Here is a 21,531-nt window from a genome sequence, read left to right on the forward strand (position 1 = left end):
GATTCTGTGTCCGAATCGTGGTTTACATTAGTATCGCTGTCTGAATCTGTAGACTGGGTTGATAGGGCCTCCTTGGATTTAATGGGGCCTCGATCAGAGGGAAGGGAGCCTTGAAGGCAGGAGCGGACGGTTATTAAGGTGGGGAGCAAGCCGGGAGGGAAGCGCTTGCTCTCATGTTCCATGGCGTTGGTGACCCGATCAATAAGGCGATCATAAGTAACAGGGTCCCAAAGATGGCAAGTGGTGAGCCATGGGTTGCGGTCGCGGTTACTGCTTCTGGGGGGAGTGGCGGCCGGTAGCTGAGCCCTCAGCTCTCGGGGCTGCTTAAAGGGTACCGGCGGCGGGGGCTCTTTCCCGGAGGCGAGGGCGAGGCGGAGGACTTGGCCAGGTCCTCGGCGGGAGGCGTACAAGGTGTGGAGGGCGGCGATAAGGACAAGACACTCTTCATCCCGTAGGAGTATGCGCCAAAGAGATTTATTCAGGGGTGATTACAGGTTATATAGGCTGGTAAGAAGGGCAGGGCTGGAAAAGAGGTGAAGTAGCCTTAAATGGCAATACTGAAGGGAGAGGGGCTAGGATTGGTTCTGAGAGGACGCAGGAGCCGTTGCAGCGGGCGGGAGTTGTTCTGGCCACGGTGCATGCGCGCTGGCGGTGGCAGGAGTTGCCTTGGCACAGGGGAGTGTGCGGGCAAGATAAGGAAGTGAGGAAAGGGCGGTTGGGAGAAAGGCGGTTTCCTCCGGCAAGCCTCCCCTGCCAGTGGCATTTTGGGTGAGGAAAAGGGAGCTGCCTTGACCTCGCTCCCCAGGCTCGGGGGGGCTGCAGAGGGCACTAACGCCCGTACCTACTACCCTCCCCAGGGGGTGATATCAGGTCCCCTGGCCCAGGCCTGGTAAGCCGAGGTACAAGCTCAGTCACCCGCAATTCCCCTTTCTTTTCTAATTAGAGGAAGAGGCTTTACCGGAGAGGCCCGCTAAGGGTGAGGGAGGGGGGAGGTCAGGGAAGGGAAAAAAGGGGTTGACGGTGGCTCAGCGAGGCTGGAGCTCAGTGTTGGTGTGGTGCCCGGGCGCTTGACAATGGCTTCGCTGCAGCGGGCTGGGCGAAGGTGAGGGGTTTAAAGTTCAGGGGTTTAGAGAAGCTGGAACTCGAGGCGAGAGCGATGTTCAGGTGATTGAGAAGGGCCTCGCGGTTGGCGAGTTGACCGGTGGCGTTGAGGTCGCGGAGGGTTGGCTGTCATCTTGGAGTGGGGGGCGTCAGAGGTGGCGAGTCGCTGATACTGGATTTGCACGAACGAGGAAAAAATGGCATCTGTTTGTTTTCTTACAAGCTGGACAATTTTGCGGATGAGGCAGGGTCCTAAGATGAGAGCTAGAATAATTATTAATAAGGGGCCAAGAAAAGGAAGGATGTATGGGAGGATGGGAGTGAAAAAACTGGACCAATAACTGGTGGCTTCACGATCTCTTTTACGCTTCTCTAGTCCCTCTCGGACTCTTTTCAGGCTGTCCTCGACGAGACCTGTGGAATTGGCATATACACAGCACTCTTCTCCTAGGGCGGCGCAGAGGCCTCCTTCTTTGAGGAGGAGAAGGTTAAGACCTCGGCGGTTTTGGAGCACTACCTCAGAGAGGGAATTGACAGAATTTTTTAGATGGTAAATAGCGTTTTGTAAGTGATGAATGTCTTCGTTAACAGCCGCCCTGAGGTGAGTTAGGGCGGAGCCTTGACTGGCTAGTGCAGCGATTCCGGTGCCAGCGCCTGCAAGACCTAGGAGGGAGGCAATTGTGAGGGCGGTGATGGGCTCTCGCTTTTGCAGAAGGGCAGGAGCTGCAGTTCTTTCCAGACGGAGGAAGAAGTCTTCTTCGCTGTGGTATAAGACCCTAGGGATAAGGACAATTAGGAGGCAAGTTTCTTTATATTCACTGATGATATTTGTGCTGAGACAGGGGGTAAGTCCTGTAAAGGAGCAGAGCCATTGGGAGGAGTTATGAGGAATGAGAAATTTTGCCGAGCTGCTGGGAGATGAGTAGCTGGCACAGGCAGTGAGGTCGGGAGAGTTACTGGAGTGAGGGCGGACGCACTTTCCCGTATAGGAGACTGAATGAAAGGTTAGGGGGACGGCAGAGGTATTCCAATTGCATTCCAAGGGGCTGTTTTCTGTGCTTTCTGAAAAGGAGAGGTTGGAGGCAACGGGCTCGTACAGTGAGGAAGAGTTGGAGAGGCAGAGCCAGCAGGATGAGGTAAAATTGGGGTTGGAGGAGTTTACTGAGGTAAAGGCGGCTTGGATGAGGCTGAGGAGGGGAGAGGAATAACGAGAAGGGGGCAGAAAAGGTTGGGGTGGTGGGGTTTGAGATGTAGTTGAAGTGCGTTTAGTCGGAGCTAAGGTGCGGCTGGAGGGCTGTGGGAGAAGAGGGTTAATGACTTTGTTGGGACCAATGTTAAAGGGGTTTTTTTTATGAATAACAAACACTGGCGAATTATAGGGACTAGTAGAAGGCTCTATGTGGCCAGCGTCCCATTGTTCTTGGACAAGGGCTTGGAGTGTTACTAATTTATGCGTGGGAAGGGGCCACTGCTCCACCCATATAGGTTCCTCAGTATCCCACTGCAGAGGAACGGGCGCTGGAGGTGTTAAACGAGCAGTGGCGCACATTATTGGGGGGGCTGCGTGGTAAGCACTGCCCCAGAGGCGGCGAGGATGTCACGGCCCCATAAAATTTGGTCTATGGTGTGTAGAAATAACGGGCGGAAGGTACCTGAGTGGCCTTCTCCATCTTCCCACTTAATGGGTCTTATGGCCTGAAGAGAAGTAGAGGTACCAGTGGCTCCCACTACCGAGGGACCATCAAGAACCATGCACATGGTGGCATACTGAGCGGGCATGCAAGAGACTTCTGCCCCTGAATCGAGCGTGCCTGTGTACCATTGCCCCTCTATTTTTAACTTACGAGTAGGTTTTTCTGGAGTGATGGGGACTGTCCAGAGAAGCGTTTTATTGTTGGAGCATTGATTAGTTTTATTGGAACCGGCCGGCATGCTGCCTTTTAGGGGCGGGGCTGAGGCTTGCCCCGCTTGGAGTTTAAAGCCTGCTCAGTGCTTTGGTGTTGACTACCGCCAGGGCACCAGGGATAGCAGAATTTTTTTAAATCTTTCTCGTTAAGGTCTCTGTGGCTGCTTTTGCAATCGCGCGCCCAGTGATAACCACGTTGGCAGCGCAGGCATGGAGTGGGAGGGGGGCGCCCATTGCGTTGCATGGGAGGCGGGCGTTTGACCTCCGTATTGGGGCATTCCCTGGCAAAATGACCGCTTTGCCCGCATTTAAAGCAGCCGGTGGTGGCGGCTAAGGCGGCAGTGACGGCGCCAGAGACAGCCTGGGCTAGGGACGTGGCAGCTGGATCAAAGGCGCTGCAGGCGAGAACCCAGTCATCTATCCTTTTTTCCCGCAAGGGGAGAATGGCTTGCTTACAGGGGGGGTTAGCCCCTTCTAGAATGAGTTCTCGGGTGAGAGCTAGCTGGGCTTGGGGGTTGCTAACTTTTCTAGCGCAGGTTTCTTTGACTCTGGATACGAAGGTGGCGAAAGGTTCGTTTGGCTCCTGGAGGAGCTTGGTAAAGCTGTCAGGTCGACGGGCAGAGCAGTTGGCAAACGCGCGTAAGGCGATGCCTCTGAGGATAGTCCAGAAGGTGGCAGGGACATTAATATAAGCAGACGCATTTAGAAACGCTCCAGTGCCCATATAGGCTTCGGGGGGATGATAGACTCCAAGGGCTGCGTCTTGCTCACTTTGCTTAGCTGCTTCTGCCTGGAAGTGAGCACGCCAGTCAACAAACTGACCGGGGTTAAGAATGGAACGGGCAAGCGAGGCCCAGTCTTGGGGGATGCAAAAGTCCATGCCGAGATCCTGCAGTATTTGGGAAGCGTATGGGCTACCTAACCCGTCCTCCTTGACGGCCCTGCGAAGCTGCTTGATAGTATCTGAGTCAATGGGATACCAGTCATACGGTTTCTGTGGGGTGGGGGCAAGGTTAAGAGGAAAGCAGCGAAAAGCACGAGAGAAAGGAGGACGCACTTGCAGAGGGCTTGGCGCGGGAGTGAGGGTAGGGGGAGCGTTGCCCCAAGGGTTGCCTTGAGGTGTAGAAGGCAGCCAGGGGTTGTTAGTCGGCAGGGTGGAAGGAGCGGCTGCAGCTGCCGGTAGCGGCTCCGAGGGGGAGCTCGCCGGAGGGGGAGGCGGAAGTGGGAGGCCCCAAGCGTCGCAAGATGGCGGCGCGGTGGGCGTGGCTAAGACACAAGATGGTGGATCAGCCCCGCCCTGTGAAAGGGCGGGGTTCAAGGCACGAGATGGCGGACTAGCTCCGCCCTGTGGAAGGGCGGGGTAAAGCGTACGCTGTTTCCGGCCCAGCTTAGGGCTGATGTCATCGCCGGAGCATTTCCTCCCCTCGATGGAAGAAGAAGGAGGAAGTTCGCCATCTTGGCGTGGCGCAGTGTTATTTTGCTTTTTGGGAGTCACCTCGAGCGCGTTGTTAATCTGCTCGACTAAGGACTCCGTGTCCGAGTCATGATTTGAATTAATATCGCTATCTGAATCTGTTGGCTGGGTTGATAGGGCCTCCTTGGATTTAACGGGGCCTCGATCAGGGGGGAGGGAGCCTTGAAGGCAGGAGCGGATGGTTATCAAGGTGGGGAGCAAGCCGGGAGGGAAGCGCTTGCTCTCATGTTCCATGGCATTAGTGACTCGATCAATAAGACGATCATAAGTAACAGGGTCCCAAAGATGGCAAGTGGTGAGCCATGGGTTAAAGGGCAGCAGGAGGTCCCAGTACACCTGCAGCTGCCGGACAGACACTTTACAGCGATGCGTGTCTAGGAGACTCGCTAGAGCACGAACTTGAGGTGCCTGGCACGTAGATAGACGATTACCCATAGCTGAGGGGGGAGGAGGGGGGGTTGTTTACCGAGCAGAGAGAATGAGATAAACCGTGGCCACGAGGCCGAAGGAGACGGAGAGAGCGGAAAGCAGTGCCCTTTGGCAACGGGAGCAGTCGGGGGGGGGCGGTTGCAAAGAGGCACACGGCGCCAGATGAGGAAACAAAGATACAAAGAACCACAGCAAAGTAATGGAGGGGAAGAGGGAGAGTGTTAGGAGGAACGGGGGTCATAGAAGTGCGCATACAAGAGGACGAAGAGAGCTCTCCTTGGCGCACACTCCCACCGGACGAAGAGAGCGTGGGGGAAGGGAGGAGCGGCTTCGGAGCAGTGAACCTCCCACGGCTCCGGAAGCGGCGAAGGAGAGGCGGCCCTTACCTTGCAGGCGAGGAAACGGGAAGCTGGAGAGGCGTCCGGGCGAGCGGGCGACCTGCCGAACTGTTGTGTGGAGACGTCCCTCACACGGGGCACCAGTTGCGGTCGCGGTTACTGCTTCTGGGGGGAGTGGCGGCCGGTAGCTGAGCCCTCAGCTCTCGGGGCTGCTTAAAGGGTACCGGCGGCGGGGGCTCTTTCCCAGAGGCGAGGGCGAGGCGGAGGACTTGGCCAGGTCCTCGGCGGGAGGCGTACAAGGTGTGGAGGGCGGCGATAAGGACAAGACACTCTTCATCCCGTAGGAGTATGCGCCAAAGAGATTTATTCAGGGGTGATTAAGGTTATATAGGCTGGTAAGAAGGGCAGGGCTGGAAAAGAGGTGAAGTAGCCTTAAATGGCAATACTGAAGGGAGAGGGGCTAGGATTGGTTCTGAGAGGACGCAGGAGCCGTTGCAGCGGGCGGGAGTTGTTCTGGCCACAGTGCATGCGCGCTGGCGGGTGGCAGGAGTTTGCCTTGGCACAGGGGAGTGTGCGGGCAAGATAAGGAAGTGAGGAAAGGGCGGTTGGGAGAAAGGCGGTTTCCTCCGGCAAGCCTCCCCTGCCAGTGGCATTTTGGGTGAGGAAAAAGGGAGCTGCCTGGACCTCGCTCCCCAGGCTCGGGGGGGCTGCAGAGGGCACTAACGCCCGTACCTACTACCCTCCCCAGGGGGTGATATCAGGTCCCCTGGCCCAGGCCTGGTAAGCCGAGGTACAAGCTCAGTCACCCGCAATGGGTTAAAGGGCAGCAGGAGGTCCCAGTATACCTGCAGCTGCCGGACAGACACTTTACAGCGATGTGTGTCTAGGAGACCCGCCAGAGCGCGAACTTGGGGTGCTTGTCGTGCAGATAGACGATTACCCATAGCGGAGTGAGAAAAGAAAAGAAAAAAAGGGGGGGTTGATTATTGAGTAAAGAAAATGAGGTAAACTGTGGCAGCGAGGCCGAAGGAGACGGTGAGAATAGAAGGCAGGAGCCTCTAGTAGCGAGAGCAGTTTGGGGGGGGGCGGTCGCAAAGAGGCACACCGCGCGAAACAAGAAGAAGAACAAAGACACAAAGGACCACAGCAAAGTAATGGAGTGGAAGAGGGAAAGCTACTGGAGGAAGAGTGTTAGGAGGAATGGGGGGACTTAGGAAGAGAAGACGAAAGGTAGTCGGGGGTAAGAGTTAGGTTAACGCGGGAAAGGAAGAGCGGCCCGGGCGCGGAGCGGCATGGGAGAGGCGGCCCCAGACGTGGAGCGGCGAGGGAGGGGCGGCTCCGCGGGGCGGCGAGGGAGAGGCGGCCCTTACTTTGCAGGCGAGGAGAAGGGGAGCTGGAGAGGCGTCCGGGCGAGCGGGTGGTTTTACTGGGACCGCTGCGTAGAGAGGACTTTTAATCCCAGGGCCCCACATTGGGGCGCCAGTTTGCGGTCGCAGTTGACTCGTCTGGGGGAGGGGGTGGCGGCCGGTTGCTAAATCCTAGGCTCCCAGGATTGCTCCGAGGGTACCGGCGGCGGGGGCTCTTTCCCGGAGGCGAGGGCGAGGCGGGGGACTTGGCCAGGTCCCTGGCGGGAGGCGTGCAAAGTATGGAGGGCGGCGAGAAAGGAACAGGCGGGACACGTTTCTTTTAGGATGAAGAAAAACCAAGAGAGTTTATTAGGGGAGAATACAAGCTTATATCGGGCGTTTAGAGGGCGGGATAGCTGTAGAGGTTAAAAGGCTTGGATTGGTTCTGAGGAGGGCGCGGAGGTTGATTTGAAAAGGGGCGAGAGTTGCTCCCGTAACGTGTGGTCTGGCAACAATGTATGCGCACCGGCGGTGATGGGAGTTGCGCTGGCAACGGGGAGTGTCCGGGCAAGATAAGGGGGTGGGGAAAAGGCGGTTCCCTCCAGCAAGCCTCCCCTAACAGTGTTATTTTGGGTGAGGAAATGGGGCCTGCCTCCGGCCTCACTTTCCCAGGCCCGGGGGGCTGTAGAGGGCGCTGTTGCCCGTGCCCACTACCCTCCCCAGGGGTGGATCCGGTCCCCCAGCCCAGGCCCGCCAAGTTGAAGCACGTAATCAGTGTCCCGCACTGAAGAAGGCCAGGTGAGACTGCATGCTCTTCTGCATGCAGTTGGGGGCAGCGCAGAAGTTCGGAATCATCTCCCACCCGCCAGCCAGCCCAGTCCTCATCTCCCTACCTCCTCAGGGCAGCCCGGCAGCCCATTGGGGCCGGGGAGGGGAGCCAGGCTAGCCGGCTGACTCCACAGGGCTGGCGCACCAAGGGGTCATTTTGAATTCTAACGTCTCTTTCTAATGTGTGTCTATGTTTTTGTGATCTCCGAATACACCGAATTACAAAGCTATAAAACGTAGCTGGGACTTTGTAGATACAGTTTGAAGCTGTATGTACCTTGGAAAAACATTTTCTTAAATGTAATCCATTCCTGTGGGTGTGAACCCATTGCAAGTAGGACCATTTGATGAGGCTACTTCAGTTAAGGTGTGACCCACCTCAGTCAGGATGGGTCTTAAGCCTATTACTGAAGTCCTTTATAAATGGAATGAATTCAGACATAAAAGAGAAAGCCACAGGAAGCAAGAAGCTGGGATGGAACCTGTAAGAGAAGGAAAAGACCAGGAGATGTATCCTGTGCCTTGCCATTTAACAGTGAACCCAGGATCACTGGAAGCCAGCCCCTGAATGTCTTTGGGGAGAAAACTTTGCCTCAATGATGCCTTGATTTGGACATTTTTCTGGCCTCAAAATCATGAGCAAATAAATTCCCATTATTTAACCTGACCCATTTCATGGTATTTTCTCAAGCAGCCTAAGAAACTATAGCGCCAGGATATTGTGACCCTGCTACATTCTTTGTGACTCACTTAAAAAAGAGGGAAAATGCAAAAGACTAACTTCTCTTCAATGCTAGTTTATTTCTGCCCACTACTAACTTGTGATCTAGACCACAATCTCCCCATGCACCAGCTCCTTAAACCACAGGCAAGTTTTCACATGCACTTCAGCTGACTGCTAACCAGGAAGCCACCAAGGAGGAGAGAGAGGCAAAGTAGAATAACCACTTCCCCGAGAAATGCAGCCAGAACAGCTGCAGAATTTGGGCAGTCTAAAGTTTCGTTTCAGCTTCCTGCACTGAGATTTCTCAACTTCGAATTAAAACTAAAGCCAGAGGAGGCAAATTGCAAAATGAAAGTGACTTGCAGGCCAGGATGAACGTGGAGCCCCTTGGCGCCTGCCATCCCTGGGTTCTGTCTGCCAGTCCATCCGGGCTCCAGAAGCTCGTGGCTGGACCCTGGGGCCTCATTCTCCCCTGTTTCCAGAGACCCCTTTTCTTTCCTATTCTGTGGCTCAGGCATTCCTGAGGGGCCATCTCTCCCACAGGTCTTCATTGGGAGACATGGGGACAGTTCAGGGACCATTTGTGCAGGGCCCAGCAGTCCATATCCTGGGTCCCTTCCTCTGATCACTGCAGCCCCTAATTAGGAATATTCATAGTGGCTAAGTGATTATACTTACCATATGCAAGCAACTCCCAATCAACACCCTCTCCCTGTGTCGACTCTTTTAATCCACACCTATTTTACTGATAGGGAGATGAGGAGAAGAGAGCTGAAATTAGCATCTAAGCATGTAAACCCTGACAGTCTGGCTCCAGGGTCTGTTATCAGAACCACTATCCTGCCTGTCCTAGAGCCAACCAGCAAAGAACGCTTCTCTGCTGCTCCCTAATGCCCTAGCTGGCCAGATCTTGGACTGGACTCTCCCAGATTATCTTGGGAGAATAACATAATGGGAGCATAGCTATATCCTGGCCCAGAAATGGCTTACATATCACCGAGATGGGGTCGTTCTACTCCCGGGCCCATGATGAGCATCACTACAGAATCACTACAGAAGCACAACCTTCGATAGCCCAGGAAAGGGCCTCATTATCTTTTCCAGCAAACCTCCTGATTTGGCACTTGCATTGGAACCTATTTGCCATCTGTGATCTTGTGCATCCCCACATTTTACAGACCAGGCAGGAGAACCTAACAGAACCTACAGAACCTACAGGTAGGCCACTCGGCTATTTAGTGAGCAAGGCTGGATTGCGTCTGGATGCTGGACAGCGAACCCCTGCATTTTTACTAAACCTTCTTGCTACTATTTATACTTCTGGTCTCTGGATATACCTTTTCTATCAAGCCACCTCACTAATGAATGTAACAATGTCCTGGGTATATTTTGTGAGACTGCGGCCTTGTGTAGCGACTGAAGGCTGATGGAAACTTAATTCCTAAACCATACTTGATTAGTACCAGTGTTATGTGATGCAACTGGGGACAGTCCCAAAAGCTTAAAAAAGTTTCTGTCTTGGAAAGGCTCAAGTTCCTTCCTGCCAGACAAAATCCTGAGTTCAGGGATGTTTCAACTTCTCTAATTTCTGTACAGTATTGTTAAGAGGTGACACAGTGTTTATAAGAGGTAGAAGCTTTCAAATCTCTTATAAATTAATAAGAAAAATAATAGAACTCTTAACCTAAGGAGCCTATCAGATAATTCACAAGATAAAAACATAAACATTTAATATGCACATAAAAATACCAACCAATAAATAAAAATTTAAACAAGCTAATGCGTTGTAACAGTTTCTTTTTACTTACTTTTTTCAAATAGAAGTAATACTTTCCTACAATAAACTTCACACATCTTGAATGTTTAGGTCAGTTTTACACACGTACACCCCATGTAACCATCACCCAGATCATAGTGCAGAACATCTCCAAACTGCAAAAGTCTCCAGTGTCCTCTCCAGATAATGGAACTACAAGCCTGAATTCTATCACCATAGGTTAGTTTTGCCTATTTACAAGATGATGTTTTTATGAACAAAGTGGCATATGTTTTTAAGAACAATGTATTAGTTTCCCTTTGCTCATAATAAAGTATCACAGACTTAGTGGCTTAAACTGGATAATAAAACTGTTTTGTTATCTTACAGCTCTGTAGGTCAGGGATCCAACATGAGTCACACCAAACGTAAACCAAAGTCAAGTCATGGCGGGGCTGCATTCTTTTCTGGAGGCTCCAGGACAGGATCGGTTCCTTGCTCAGTCAGGTTGGTAGCAGGATTCAGTTCCTTGCTGACTCAGTTGTAGGACTGAGGTTGCCATTTTCTCACTGGCTATCAGCCAAGAGCCATTCCAGCTTCTAGAAGCCATCTGCCTTCCTTGGCTCGTGTCTCCCTTCCTCCATCTTCAGAGTGAGCTACAGTTGTTCAAGCCCTGCTCACACTCCACATCTCTCCTCCTCCTTCTTCCATCTCATCTCTGCGATCAGCCAGAAAGGGACTCCACTTTTAAGGATTCCTGCAATTAGCTTGCACCCACCCAGATGACCCAGGAAAATCTCCCTCTCTCAGGGCCTGTACCTTTAATCACATCTGCAGAGATTCTTTTGCCATATAAGGTCATATATTCACAGGTTCTAGAGTTAGGGAGTAGACATCTTTGGGGGCATTATTCTGCCCACCACAATTAATACATGTTGTCCAGGGTAAGAGCTTTCTAGAAAGCGATATGGTGATATGTATTAAAGCTTCAACACCTCATACCACAGTTATAGAACTAAATAAAGGCATTGGTGAAGATTTTTAAATTGGCTTGTTCATCATAACGTTAATTGAAATTATATAAAAAATTATATATATATATTTATATATATATATGCCCAATTATAAAGAGATGCTTTAATTATGGTATGTTTGTACAATGGACCAATATTCAGCCTTTAAAATTGAATAATATATGATGACTTGGGGGAAGGCATGACCAATAGAGAGAGAAGAAAGGGAGAAAATAAATAAATAAAAAGAGCCAGGTTCAATCTTAGTGTTTAAAACAAACATGGATAGCGTAAAGAATAGTCCCGGGTTTTCTCGGGACACTCCATTTTTAGTGCTAAAATCAGGAAAGTCCCAGCAAACTGGGTTGAGTTGTTCAACCTAAATGCAGATAAATTTTCTTCTTTCCTTTAAGCATTTCTGTGTAGTTTTTATGTTTTTCTACAAAGAGTGGGCAATCGTTTAAAAAGAATTAAGTCTTTCAGGTGCCTTATTCTGCATTGCAGAAAATGCCAGTGTCAGGGCCAATGTGTGCCAGAGTATGGGCCTCAGAAACATTTCTGATGCCATTCTTAGAAATATTATAAATCCTTGGAATGGGTCAGATGAGTAAGAGAAGTGCAAGGTCATCCACACACAAAATAGAACCTCCTGGTTTTTTTGAGGACAGATTCCTTGAAGACAGCACAGCATTCTCTGGATTACAGTGACCGCAGCTTAGCAAAGGAGACCTCCTGTCCTTGGGTTATGTATGCTTAGAGCAATTTCAGATTGGAATGGCAAGCGTAATCCAATCGAAACCACAAAGCTAAAATTGAACTACTCAGGAGCTGTAAATTGCAGTAACTGCTTCTTATTAAAGATCCCCAGTGTGGACGTGACATGGATGCTGCAGGTGAGTACAGAGGTGCGGTTTGGAGAAGGCACTGACGCAGACGCCCTCCGTTGCAGAGCCAATGCTGATGAATGCTTTGAAAGAGACGTTTCACATTTTTCAATTAGTTCGTGTGATACAATACATTAATGTCTACTATGCTGGTCTGAAGTTGATACAATTGATTTCATGTTATGCATTCTTATCTTTAAGAATTTAGAATAAAATTCTTAGATATAAAGATAATAAACATGTTTGATTAAGAGTGTTATGGAGTATAATAGATATTATTAAATTGGATAATCCTAATCACCTACTTGGTCTCAATTAAAAAATAAAAACAGTGAATATAAACAAAATAGTGCACTATTTTGTACATGACATGTAGAACATATGATAGTATAATGACTTCTTTACAGTACTTAATAGGTTCTAAGCTAGAGACTGTTAGACTTCTTTAGTTTAATTGTGATCTTAATAAATAATGAAATAACAAGTATAGATTTAAGGACCAATTAACACCTGTTTCCACTGAGAACTTTATAATAATCTCCCACGTTACTAAACTAATGTAGGTAACTTGATGTGGCAGTTATTAGTATCATTTCCTTACATTCAGATAAAACTCAGTTGTGAATTTTTGGTTTTGTTTTTGACAATGAAAATAAAACACATTTGATTTAGAATGTTATGGAGAGCACTAAATATGAAACCATTTAGATCCACCCCTTGCCTCAAGTTAAAATTTAAAAAAAGTTTATAAAAAAGAGTGGACTTCAGGCATTGTTTAATCTAGGAGGATCACATGGCATAGTCACTTCTTTCCAATACTTAAAAGTTACTGGACTGATGTGGATAACACGGAGAGTGTGGTAGTGATGAGCTATCCGCTGATATTTCTAGCTCTATTCCTTCTGGCACACGTAGGATTGTACTTCCATGCCATCCTGAGGAGAGGTGAGCCATTTATTTGGTCAATAAAGCATAAACAGAAGTGATACCTGTCACTCCAGGCAGAGGTCTTTAAGAGCTCGTACAAGCATCTCCATGTCTCACCTGCCGCAATAACCAGCCATGTTCCTGATGATAAATACTCAGGATTCCAAGCAAGGAGAGGAGAGCAGAACCACCCACTGTTGGAAGCTGGATAAGAGGCAACCCATGTTATGCTGTGCCATGTGGGGCCACACTGTTCCTTACCTTACACTATGAACCAGGGGCACTGGGAAGAGGCTGGTTGGCACTGGGTGCTGTGTTTTGTGACATGTAAGGCATATCAATTCTTAGCCCTGTTCCTTGGTTGCTCCATTAATGAAGTTGAGATAAAAATGTGTGCATTTAGAAGTGAGGTAATGCAACAGACAAACTCCATGTCACTTCTAGTTCTTGAAGCTGTGTCTCTCAAACCCCATCACCTTGGCCACCAGCAGGGAGAGAATGGGATGGAGAAGTGCCTAGAATATATACTACAAAGCCAGCCAGGGACCCTCACTAAGAGAGGTGGGGGGAGGGTGCTGACTTAAGTAACTTAGGAAATGAGCCGAGTCTGAAAGACTAAAGACAAAAGGAAATGTATATAAGCACTGTTTTTGATAAAGTTGTTTCCCATAATGTATGAGTTAACAGTTCTGATACTACTATACACATCCACTAGAAGTGAACAATTAAGTAAATGGAAAGCGAATGGTGGGGGTCAGGTTTCTCAATGTTGGAGGGGGAATTTACAATCAAGTAAGGGCTGTAATATCCATGTCATAATGAATTAGAATTGGATGCATGAATGTGAATTCATGTTTAGTTTAATATAGATAGAAATGATTACATATACAAATATTTGTAAGTATGTGTATATATACAGGTTAATATACACACATATATTCCCTTGCTCTAACAGCTGAGAAGGCTTTTCTGCCACAAGGCAGTGCACATGGCAGCCTCTCCTGGCTTCTTTCTGTCTCTCACTCTGTTTATAAAGGACTCCGATAATCTGGATTAAATCCCAATATGATTTAGTTTAGCCACACCTTGAAGTAACATCTTGAAGAGATCATATTTACAGTGGGGCCACACCCACCAGAACGTAGACCAAGACCAAGATGTGTCCAAACTGGGGTACACAGTGCAATCCCCATCACCCTTTCTTGCACCCTCCTTCCCGTGGAGAGGACCAGCTGAGGCCACATTTGGGTCTGGTCACTGTCTCATTTGTCTTGGATAATTAGTTATAACGTGTGTGTAGTGGTTGTGGTGGGAGTAGATGCGACTACTGATTTGCAAATCTAATTCCTTCCCTTGGGGTGTGCACCCCACTCCCAATATATGAGAAGGAAGGGGTTTGGAAGGCCTTCTTTCAAACAGACCCATTCCTCCTGGAATGAAATATTGGTCTTCTCCATGTGATTTCACTTAGTAACAAATTTTAGGGGTTAAATACAATGTTTGGAAACTGCAACACTGTGAGGTCAGCGTGGGCCTTCCAGGGCTGATGTTCCGCGGCACTGAGAGCCCAGAGCATTAATACTTGAAGTCCTGGATCCTGTCATTCTGCCAAGGTTCTGTTGAGCCATCTGTCTGGGCTTCTTAAAGAGCCCAGCTCGTTTAGGATTCAGTGATCTTCACGTGATGGAGGAGCAGGCCAGAAGCTTCCATCCATATCCCAATAACATCCCCAAAGCCCCAGGGGCAACAAACACTTTTCTACCAGCAAGACAATTTCTTAGTTCTCAAAGCCTTAGGGCCCCATTCTTGGCCTCCTGGGCTCTGGGCAGGGGAGGCCTTTGGATCTCTTCACTCCATCATGACCTCAGCTTCCACTCTTTCTTTCCGACAAACCATTGTCCATTTCAGATAAATCACAGCCCACAATAGTCCAGTGAGGTAACTTCCTACACTCTACAGGGCATAACCGCACTCCCTTCCGCCCTGCTCATGCCAGCTTCCTTTTCTTCAAGTCTGGAAACCACCCTAGAATCTGGTGTCTACTCAGCACATTCAGGGTTTTACTTCACTGCTCCTTGATTATGCCCCTTCCCCACCTCCTGCTTCCTATAAAAGGCAGGCCGAGCAGCCGGAGCAACAGAGAGAACGACAAGCCCAGCAGCCTCCAGCTCCCGCTCTGAAGCTCGCGTCCCCGCCCTCCAGCATGAAGGTCTCCGCTGCGCTTCTCTGCCTGCTCCTCACAGCTGCCACCTTCAGCTCCCAGGTGCTTGCCCAGCCAGGTAAGCCTCTCTCCTCCCTAAGGCTTAACATTTTAACTACTGCAGGGACTAAGATCCCACCGTGAGTCATTGCAGACTTGCTGCGTTTTAAAGATGGCAAACTGAGACCCAGATGGGAATTAAGAAAAGCAGGAATGTCACAGCTAATCAGAGGCAGAGGCAGAACCAGATGCCCAGGCCACTGCAGCCAGTTTCCATTATCTTTGCTGACATTAGCTGCCGGAAGAGAGGCTGAGTGCAGCCACTGCTTTAACTAGCAGCACCCCCACACCACCATTGTTTGGGGATGTTGCACAGAAGGAAGGACCATCTCTCACAGGATGTGAAGAACATTTTGGGCAAGAGTGGAGAGAAATAAGCTATTGCTTGGGGCTTCAGGTGGACTGTGGTCCAATGGAGCTTCCTGAAACAGTGGCTACTTAATGAAGATGAGGACACAGAAGAACCCCAGCATGTGACACAGGCTGTCTCCAAGGACCATGGAGACAAATGACTGGGAAGCAAGGTCTGCGAAATTACCTTCCCAGTGTCAGAAGTTTCAGATTAGTAGACACTCTGAAGGTTTCTCCCTTCCCAGTCAACCGTGATGGGTCTCCATAGTTCAATAGAGTAAACTGACTCACAGGCACTGAACTTGGCAGTGGGTGAGTTCTGGTCCGAGCTCATGCATTTGATCTGTTTTCTCCTACCTTCTCCTTCTTCCCTTACAAATTCATACTTGCAATGCATCCTGTCTCATTCTTTGCAAAAAATTTTTTTCAGAGTCCGTTTGGATCCCAATCACCTGCTGCTTTAGTGTGGTCAGTAAGAGGATCCCCTTCCAGAAGCTGAAGAGCTACATGAGAGTTACCAGCAGCCAGTGTCCATGGGAAGCTGTGATGTGAGTGGATCATGCCTGGCCCCACTCAGTTCAAAAGCTGTGCCCCAGGGAGAGAGCAGGGAGGTCAGGGTTCATGTGCAAATGAGCCAGAAAAATAAACCATCCAATCCAAAGGGCTCCTTTAACTCATGGAACAAAAACTCATAAGGAGATAAAATCTTTACTCATTCCAGGAAACTCCTCAGGGAAATGGGTCAGATCATCCCACTTCTTCCAGCCAGGAGCAAAGAGGGGTCCACACGGGAGCTTCCTCCTGTGGTCCCATCCTACCAGCCTCCTCCTCCCTCCCCAGACCCGACTCCAGGACCCTCACCCAGGGAGGGGCTGATCAGATCCAGGGTCTGATAGGCCATGCTTTTGGGCAGAGTCCCTAAGCGCTCCATCTAACTGTGCACCCTCTCTCCCACAGCTTCAAAACAAAACTGGACAAAGAGTTTTGTGCTGACATCAAGGAGAAGTGGGTCCAGGATTCCATGAAGCGCCTGGACCAAAAGTCTCAAAACCCGAAATCTTGAACCTTCGCACCCGGGCTGGGAGATAATCAGAGCCTGAGTCTGAGCCTGTTTATTTCCCCCCAACCTTCCCCAGGAGCAGCAGGATGTTATTTTATTATAATCTCTAAGGAGAGGTGCTTTGTTTAATAATTTAAAACACAATATTTCTTATGTAATATTTAATTATATTTAAGTTATTGATGTTTTGACTTTATCTGTCATAAGTTCTGGTGTACTATAAAATACAAAACCCTGGGTGGTGTGCTTTCCTTTCTGTGAGCTCAATTAAGTTTATGGCAAAATGTCATTGTCATCCCTCCTACCTGTCTGAGCACCATCAATGTGAAACACTCCCAAATTCCTAGGAAATCAGTGCTCCTGTGAGCCAAATGTGCAATTTGCAATGTTATTATTGAAATTAATGTTATATAACTATGGAATTTTCAAAGAAAAAGCCTACACAATTTTAAGCTTCTTTGTCTTTTTTTTCTTGGGGTAGCATTTAGCTGGGAGGGAGTAAATGGCAGCAGTGGGTGACAGTTTGGGGTTTGGGGACCATCCTCCAGAAGTAGCCTTTTGGCTGCACCAGCCTCAACCGAGGTTCAGGGAGAACGTGGCAGGATCAGACAAGGCTGTCCCAGCCCTTTGGCCCCAGTCCCCACCATCAGCTGCCCTAGCTCAACAGGATCTCTAGTTCCATTTTTTTTCTCACCTCACCTATCTTTGCCCAAAATGTTTCTCCTGATCTTTTGCAGCAGTCTTCAAAGTTTTCTTCATAAGCCTAGATTTTCCCCATCTAATTAGTCCTCAAACCTACAGTAATGTCCCTGGAATGAAACTGAGCCTGAGGACACTAGATGAATGTCACTTAGAGGAATACCTAAGGTTCCTCGCTGCAATGAGTCTTGCAGGATGGCGTATGATGGCAGGTGCAGAGGGCTCTTCAGAGCTGGTACAGCACAGAGAGGGAGGGATGTGGGCCCCGTGGAATCCCATTTGGCTGGACTTGGGGCCAGGGAAGGGAGAAAAGTTTGGGAGTTTAGAAATAAAGGTTGGAGCCAGGCTATAGGGGCCCCTGAATTTCAGATTGAGAAGTTAGGACTCCCAGTGAGGACACTGAAGTTTTGAAATATTGGAGGTAGTGCCACATTCAGAGGTGTGCATATTAGAAAATAAGCTCAGCCCAAGGCAAACGGGAAGTACAGAGTCCTTTCTCTGTCTTTTCTGAGTCTGTGAAGAGCTGGAGCTGGGGACTCTGTTTCTTTTCCTGAGCCTGTGCTCGCTAGAGGCCTTAGACTTCTTCGTTTACAGTTTAGAGGAGTTCCAGTGAACAACCCCTCTGCTCTCTTTGAAACAGCTTGTCCTGCTCCTGATGGCTCTGGTGAGCGACTTAAGGCAGGGAGCCCTTTGCCGCAGATCCTATCTCACCCCATCCCAGCGGTCTGCAAGCAGCTTCTCAGTCCTCAGGACAAAGTGTGGGAGGGAGAGTCCAAGACATGTCCCCAGATCAGTCTCTCAGCTTCCACTGGCTAGATTGGCACTGACACCCCTGTACCCCGGGATGCACACAGGGGCCACTCTGCTCCCTCTGGAACAGGGCCAGGGAAACACAATGGAGGTGCAAGCCGGCTCCACTCAGAGTTGTAGAAGGGCAGGGGGAGGGCCAGCCAGGGCACCAGGAGCTTCTCCTATGGCTCTTGAAGCTGCGTTTTCTTAATTCAGCACTGGCTGGGTTAATGCAGCCCTTTAACCACTTTGAAGAAGGTTACTTCCTTTAAGATCCTTCTGCTGCCTTTGCCCAAGGGGCTGGAACATTGCCCCTTCTCAGAGTCATATGAAGTAGCTGATCAAAGGTGGAGATCTGGGATCAGACCACACACCCTGGAGTCTGGGAGACTAGTTCTTCAAGTCCCATCCTTGCACCAGCAAGCTGCATCAGAAGCCCCAGCTCCAGTCCCCACTGCTGCCTGCCTCAGGAAACAATGGTGGAGTTAGCAAACCACCACTTGGCAACCGTCAGAGGAAAAATTGATTCAAGCTAGAATTATTTATGGATGCTAAAACTAGTAGATAAGAGTTTGATTAGGAAAGTTTACATAGCCTCAAGGTATCTCCCCACAAAATAATTAATAATTATTTAATAATTAAGAAATACAAATATTATAAATTAACTTATACAATGAAGAAAACTGCAGGCATCATTTCACTCAAGTAATAAAAGGTGACATCACCAATGATGGGACAAATCGGTCTGGTACGATGCACTGAGAGGAACGCAATGGTACATCGATGATCTTTCTGCCAAAAATACACAAACTAAATCGAATCATGAGGAATCAACTGAGGGAGACTCTACCAACTAAGACAGGTCTGGCTGTGATAGTCTTAAGAGACAAGGGAAGGGTGAGTAACTGTTTCATATTGATGGAGACTAAAGAGACATGGCACTAAATGCAACACATGGTCTTGGATTGGATCCTGAACCCAGAAAGGATGTGACTGGAACAATCAGCAAAGTTTGAATGGGGTCTGTGCCAGTTTGGATGTATTCTGGCCCCCAAAACACCATGTTCTTTGATGCAATCTTGTGGGGCAGACGTATTAGTGTTGATTACTTTGGAATCCTTTGAATGAGTGTTTCCATGGAGATGTGACTCAATCAACTTTGGGCAAGAACTTTAATTGGGTAATTTCCATGGAGGTGTTACCCCACCCACTCAGGGTGGGCCTTAATTGAATCACTGGAGTCCATAAAAGTGTTCACAGGCAGAAGGAGGTACTACTGTAGCCAAGAGAAACACTTTGAAGAACTCACAAACAGAAGGACCTCAGAACAGCTGTGAGTGACATTTTGGAGAGCAGCTTAGAGAGACATTTGGAAGACAGCCACTGAAAGCTGATGCTGCCATTTTGGAGAACGCCATTTTGAAGCAACCTGGGAGCAAGCAGATGCCAGCCACCTGCCTTCCTAGCTAACAGAGGTTTTCCAGATGCCAATGGCCTTTCTCCAGTGAAGGTGCCCTATTGTTGATGCCTTACCTCGGACACTTTATGGCCTTAAGGCTGCAACTTTGTAACCAAATAAACCCCCTCTGTAAAAGCCAATCCATTTCTGGTGTTTTGCATAATGGCAGCATTAGCAAACCAGAACAGGGCCTTTGGGTAAGATAGTAATAATGGATCAATATTAATTTCCTGATTTTGATGGTTGTTCTGTGATTCTGTAGGAGAGTGTCCTTGTTTTTAGGAAATACATGCTGATGTACTAAGGAAAAATTAGGCAGCATGTCTGCAACCTAATCTCAACTGGATCAAAAAACTCTGTCTATGGATAGCTGATGATATATAAGACGGATGACTATATATGAGAGAGGGGCAAGTATGATAAAATGTTAATAATTAGGAAAGCTGGGTGAAGGCGATATGGGAGTTCCTTGTGATATTCTTGCCAATTTTTTTCACCTTTGAAATTGTACTGAAATCAAACATGAAAATGTAATGCAGTTAATAAATTTTTTCTTGTTTTTAGAACTTCCAAATATTATACTTGGTGAACAAAAAAATCATTGGCATATTTAATTCCTCTTATTTATTCAAACAGCTTGTAAAGAATTAAGTAGTTTAGTAGATTCTTAAGGATAAATTAAGTTTATGATACAAATGAAAAAGTCATTAAGATATTTCTGTATAATGCTCCATTGTGTGAGTATACCACAATTTAAGTATTTATCCTACTGTTGGTAGATGGGAATAATTTTTTTTAAAAATTTAAACAGATTTATTCACATAGAATAGATGGGAGTAATTTGAATAGTACTGCTCTGACCATTTTTTTTTTAATTTATTTTTTTTTATCTTCATTTTATTGAGATATATTCACATACCACGCAGTCATACAAAACAAATCGTACTTTCGATTGTTCACAGTACCATTACATAGTGGTACATTCATCACCTAAATCAATCCCTGACACCTTCATTAGCACACACACAAAAATAACAAGAATAATAATTAGAGTGAAAAAGAGCAATTGAAGTAAAAAAGAACACTGGGTACCTTTGTCTGTTTGTTTCCTTCCCCTATTTTTCTACTCATCCATCCATAAACTAGACAAAGTGGAGTGTGGTCCTTATGGCTTTCCCAATCCCCTTGTCACCCCTCATAAGCTACATTTTTATACAACTGTCTTCGAGATTCATGGGTTCTGGGTTGTAGTTTGATAGTTTCAGGTATCCACCACCAGCTACCCCAATTCTTTAGAACCTAAAAAGGGTTGTCTAAAGTGTGCGTAAGAGTGCCCACCAGAGTGACCTCTCGGCTCCTTTTGGAATCTCTCTGCTACTGAAGCTTATTTCATTTCCTTTCACATCCCCCTTTTGGTCAAGAAGATGTTCTCCATCCCATGATGCCAGGTCTACATTCCTCCCCGGGAGTCATATTCCACATTGCCAGGGAGATTCACTCCCCTGGGTGTCTGATCCCACGTAGGGGGGAGGGCAGTGGTTTCACCTTTCAAGTTGGCTTAGCCAGAGAGAGAGGGCCACATCTGAGCAACAAAGAGGCATTCGGGAGGAGGCTCTTAGGCACAACCATAGGGAGGCCTAGCCTCTCCTTTGCAACAACCGTCTTCCCAAGGGTAAAACCTATGGTAGAGGGTGCAACCCATCAAACCACCAGACCCCTATGTCTGTGGTCATGTTAGCAACCATCGAGGTGGGGTAGGCCAATACCCCTGCATTCTCCACAGGCTCCTCAAGGGGGCACTACATCTTTTTTTTCCTTGTTTTTCTTTTTTTTTTTTTTAACTTTCCCTTCTTTTTTAAATCAACTGTATGAAAAAAAAGTTAAAAAGAAAACAAACATACAATAAAACAACATTTCAAAGAGACCATAACAAGGGAGTAAGAAAAAGACAACTAACCTAAGATAACTGCTTAACTTCCATGTTCCTACTTTACCCTAAGAAAGTTACCTAATATAGCAACATTTCTGTCAACTTGTTCCTACTATATCCATCAGAAATTAACAGACCATAGTCATTCCTGGGCATCCCCAGAACGTTAAATAGCTTATCTGTTCTTCTTGGATTATTGTTCCCCCTTCCTTAATTGCTCTCTATTGCTAGTTCCCCTACATTCTACATTATAAACC

The 21,531-nt window shown here is 48.1% G+C and overlaps 1 protein-coding gene across 1 annotated transcript; it reads left to right on the plus strand.

Annotated features, from left to right (window-relative positions):
• The first annotated feature begins 14,878 nt into the window (after positions 1-14,878).
• LOC119513883 (C-C motif chemokine 8-like) lies at positions 14,879-16,833 on the plus strand. Its single transcript, XM_037809330.1, has 3 exons — positions 14,879-15,005; positions 15,768-15,885; positions 16,295-16,833. The coding sequence occupies exons 1-3, from the start codon at positions 14,930-14,932 to the stop codon at positions 16,398-16,400; spliced, it is 300 nt and encodes a 99-aa protein (XP_037665258.1). The 5' UTR covers positions 14,879-14,929; the 3' UTR covers positions 16,401-16,833.
• The last annotated feature ends 4,698 nt before the right edge of the window (positions 16,834-21,531 follow it).

The sequence above is a fragment of the Choloepus didactylus genome, chromosome 18 (assembly GCF_015220235.1).
Source record: "Choloepus didactylus isolate mChoDid1 chromosome 18, mChoDid1.pri, whole genome shotgun sequence".
Lineage (NCBI taxonomy): Eukaryota > Metazoa > Chordata > Mammalia > Pilosa > Megalonychidae > Choloepus > Choloepus didactylus.

Excerpts from the sequence above, each read along its gene's own strand:
- LOC119513883 (XM_037809330.1), top strand. The coding sequence starts at position 14,930 with ATGAAGGTCTCCGCTGCGCTTCTCTGCCTGCTCCTCACAGCTGCCACC. Across the intron at positions 15,006-15,767 it reads CCAGGTGCTTGCCCAGCCAG|AGTCCGTTTGGATCCCAATC; the intron begins GTAAGCCTCTCT and ends AATTTTTTTCAG. Across the intron at positions 15,886-16,294 it reads TGTCCATGGGAAGCTGTGAT|CTTCAAAACAAAACTGGACA; the intron begins GTGAGTGGATCA and ends TCTCTCCCACAG.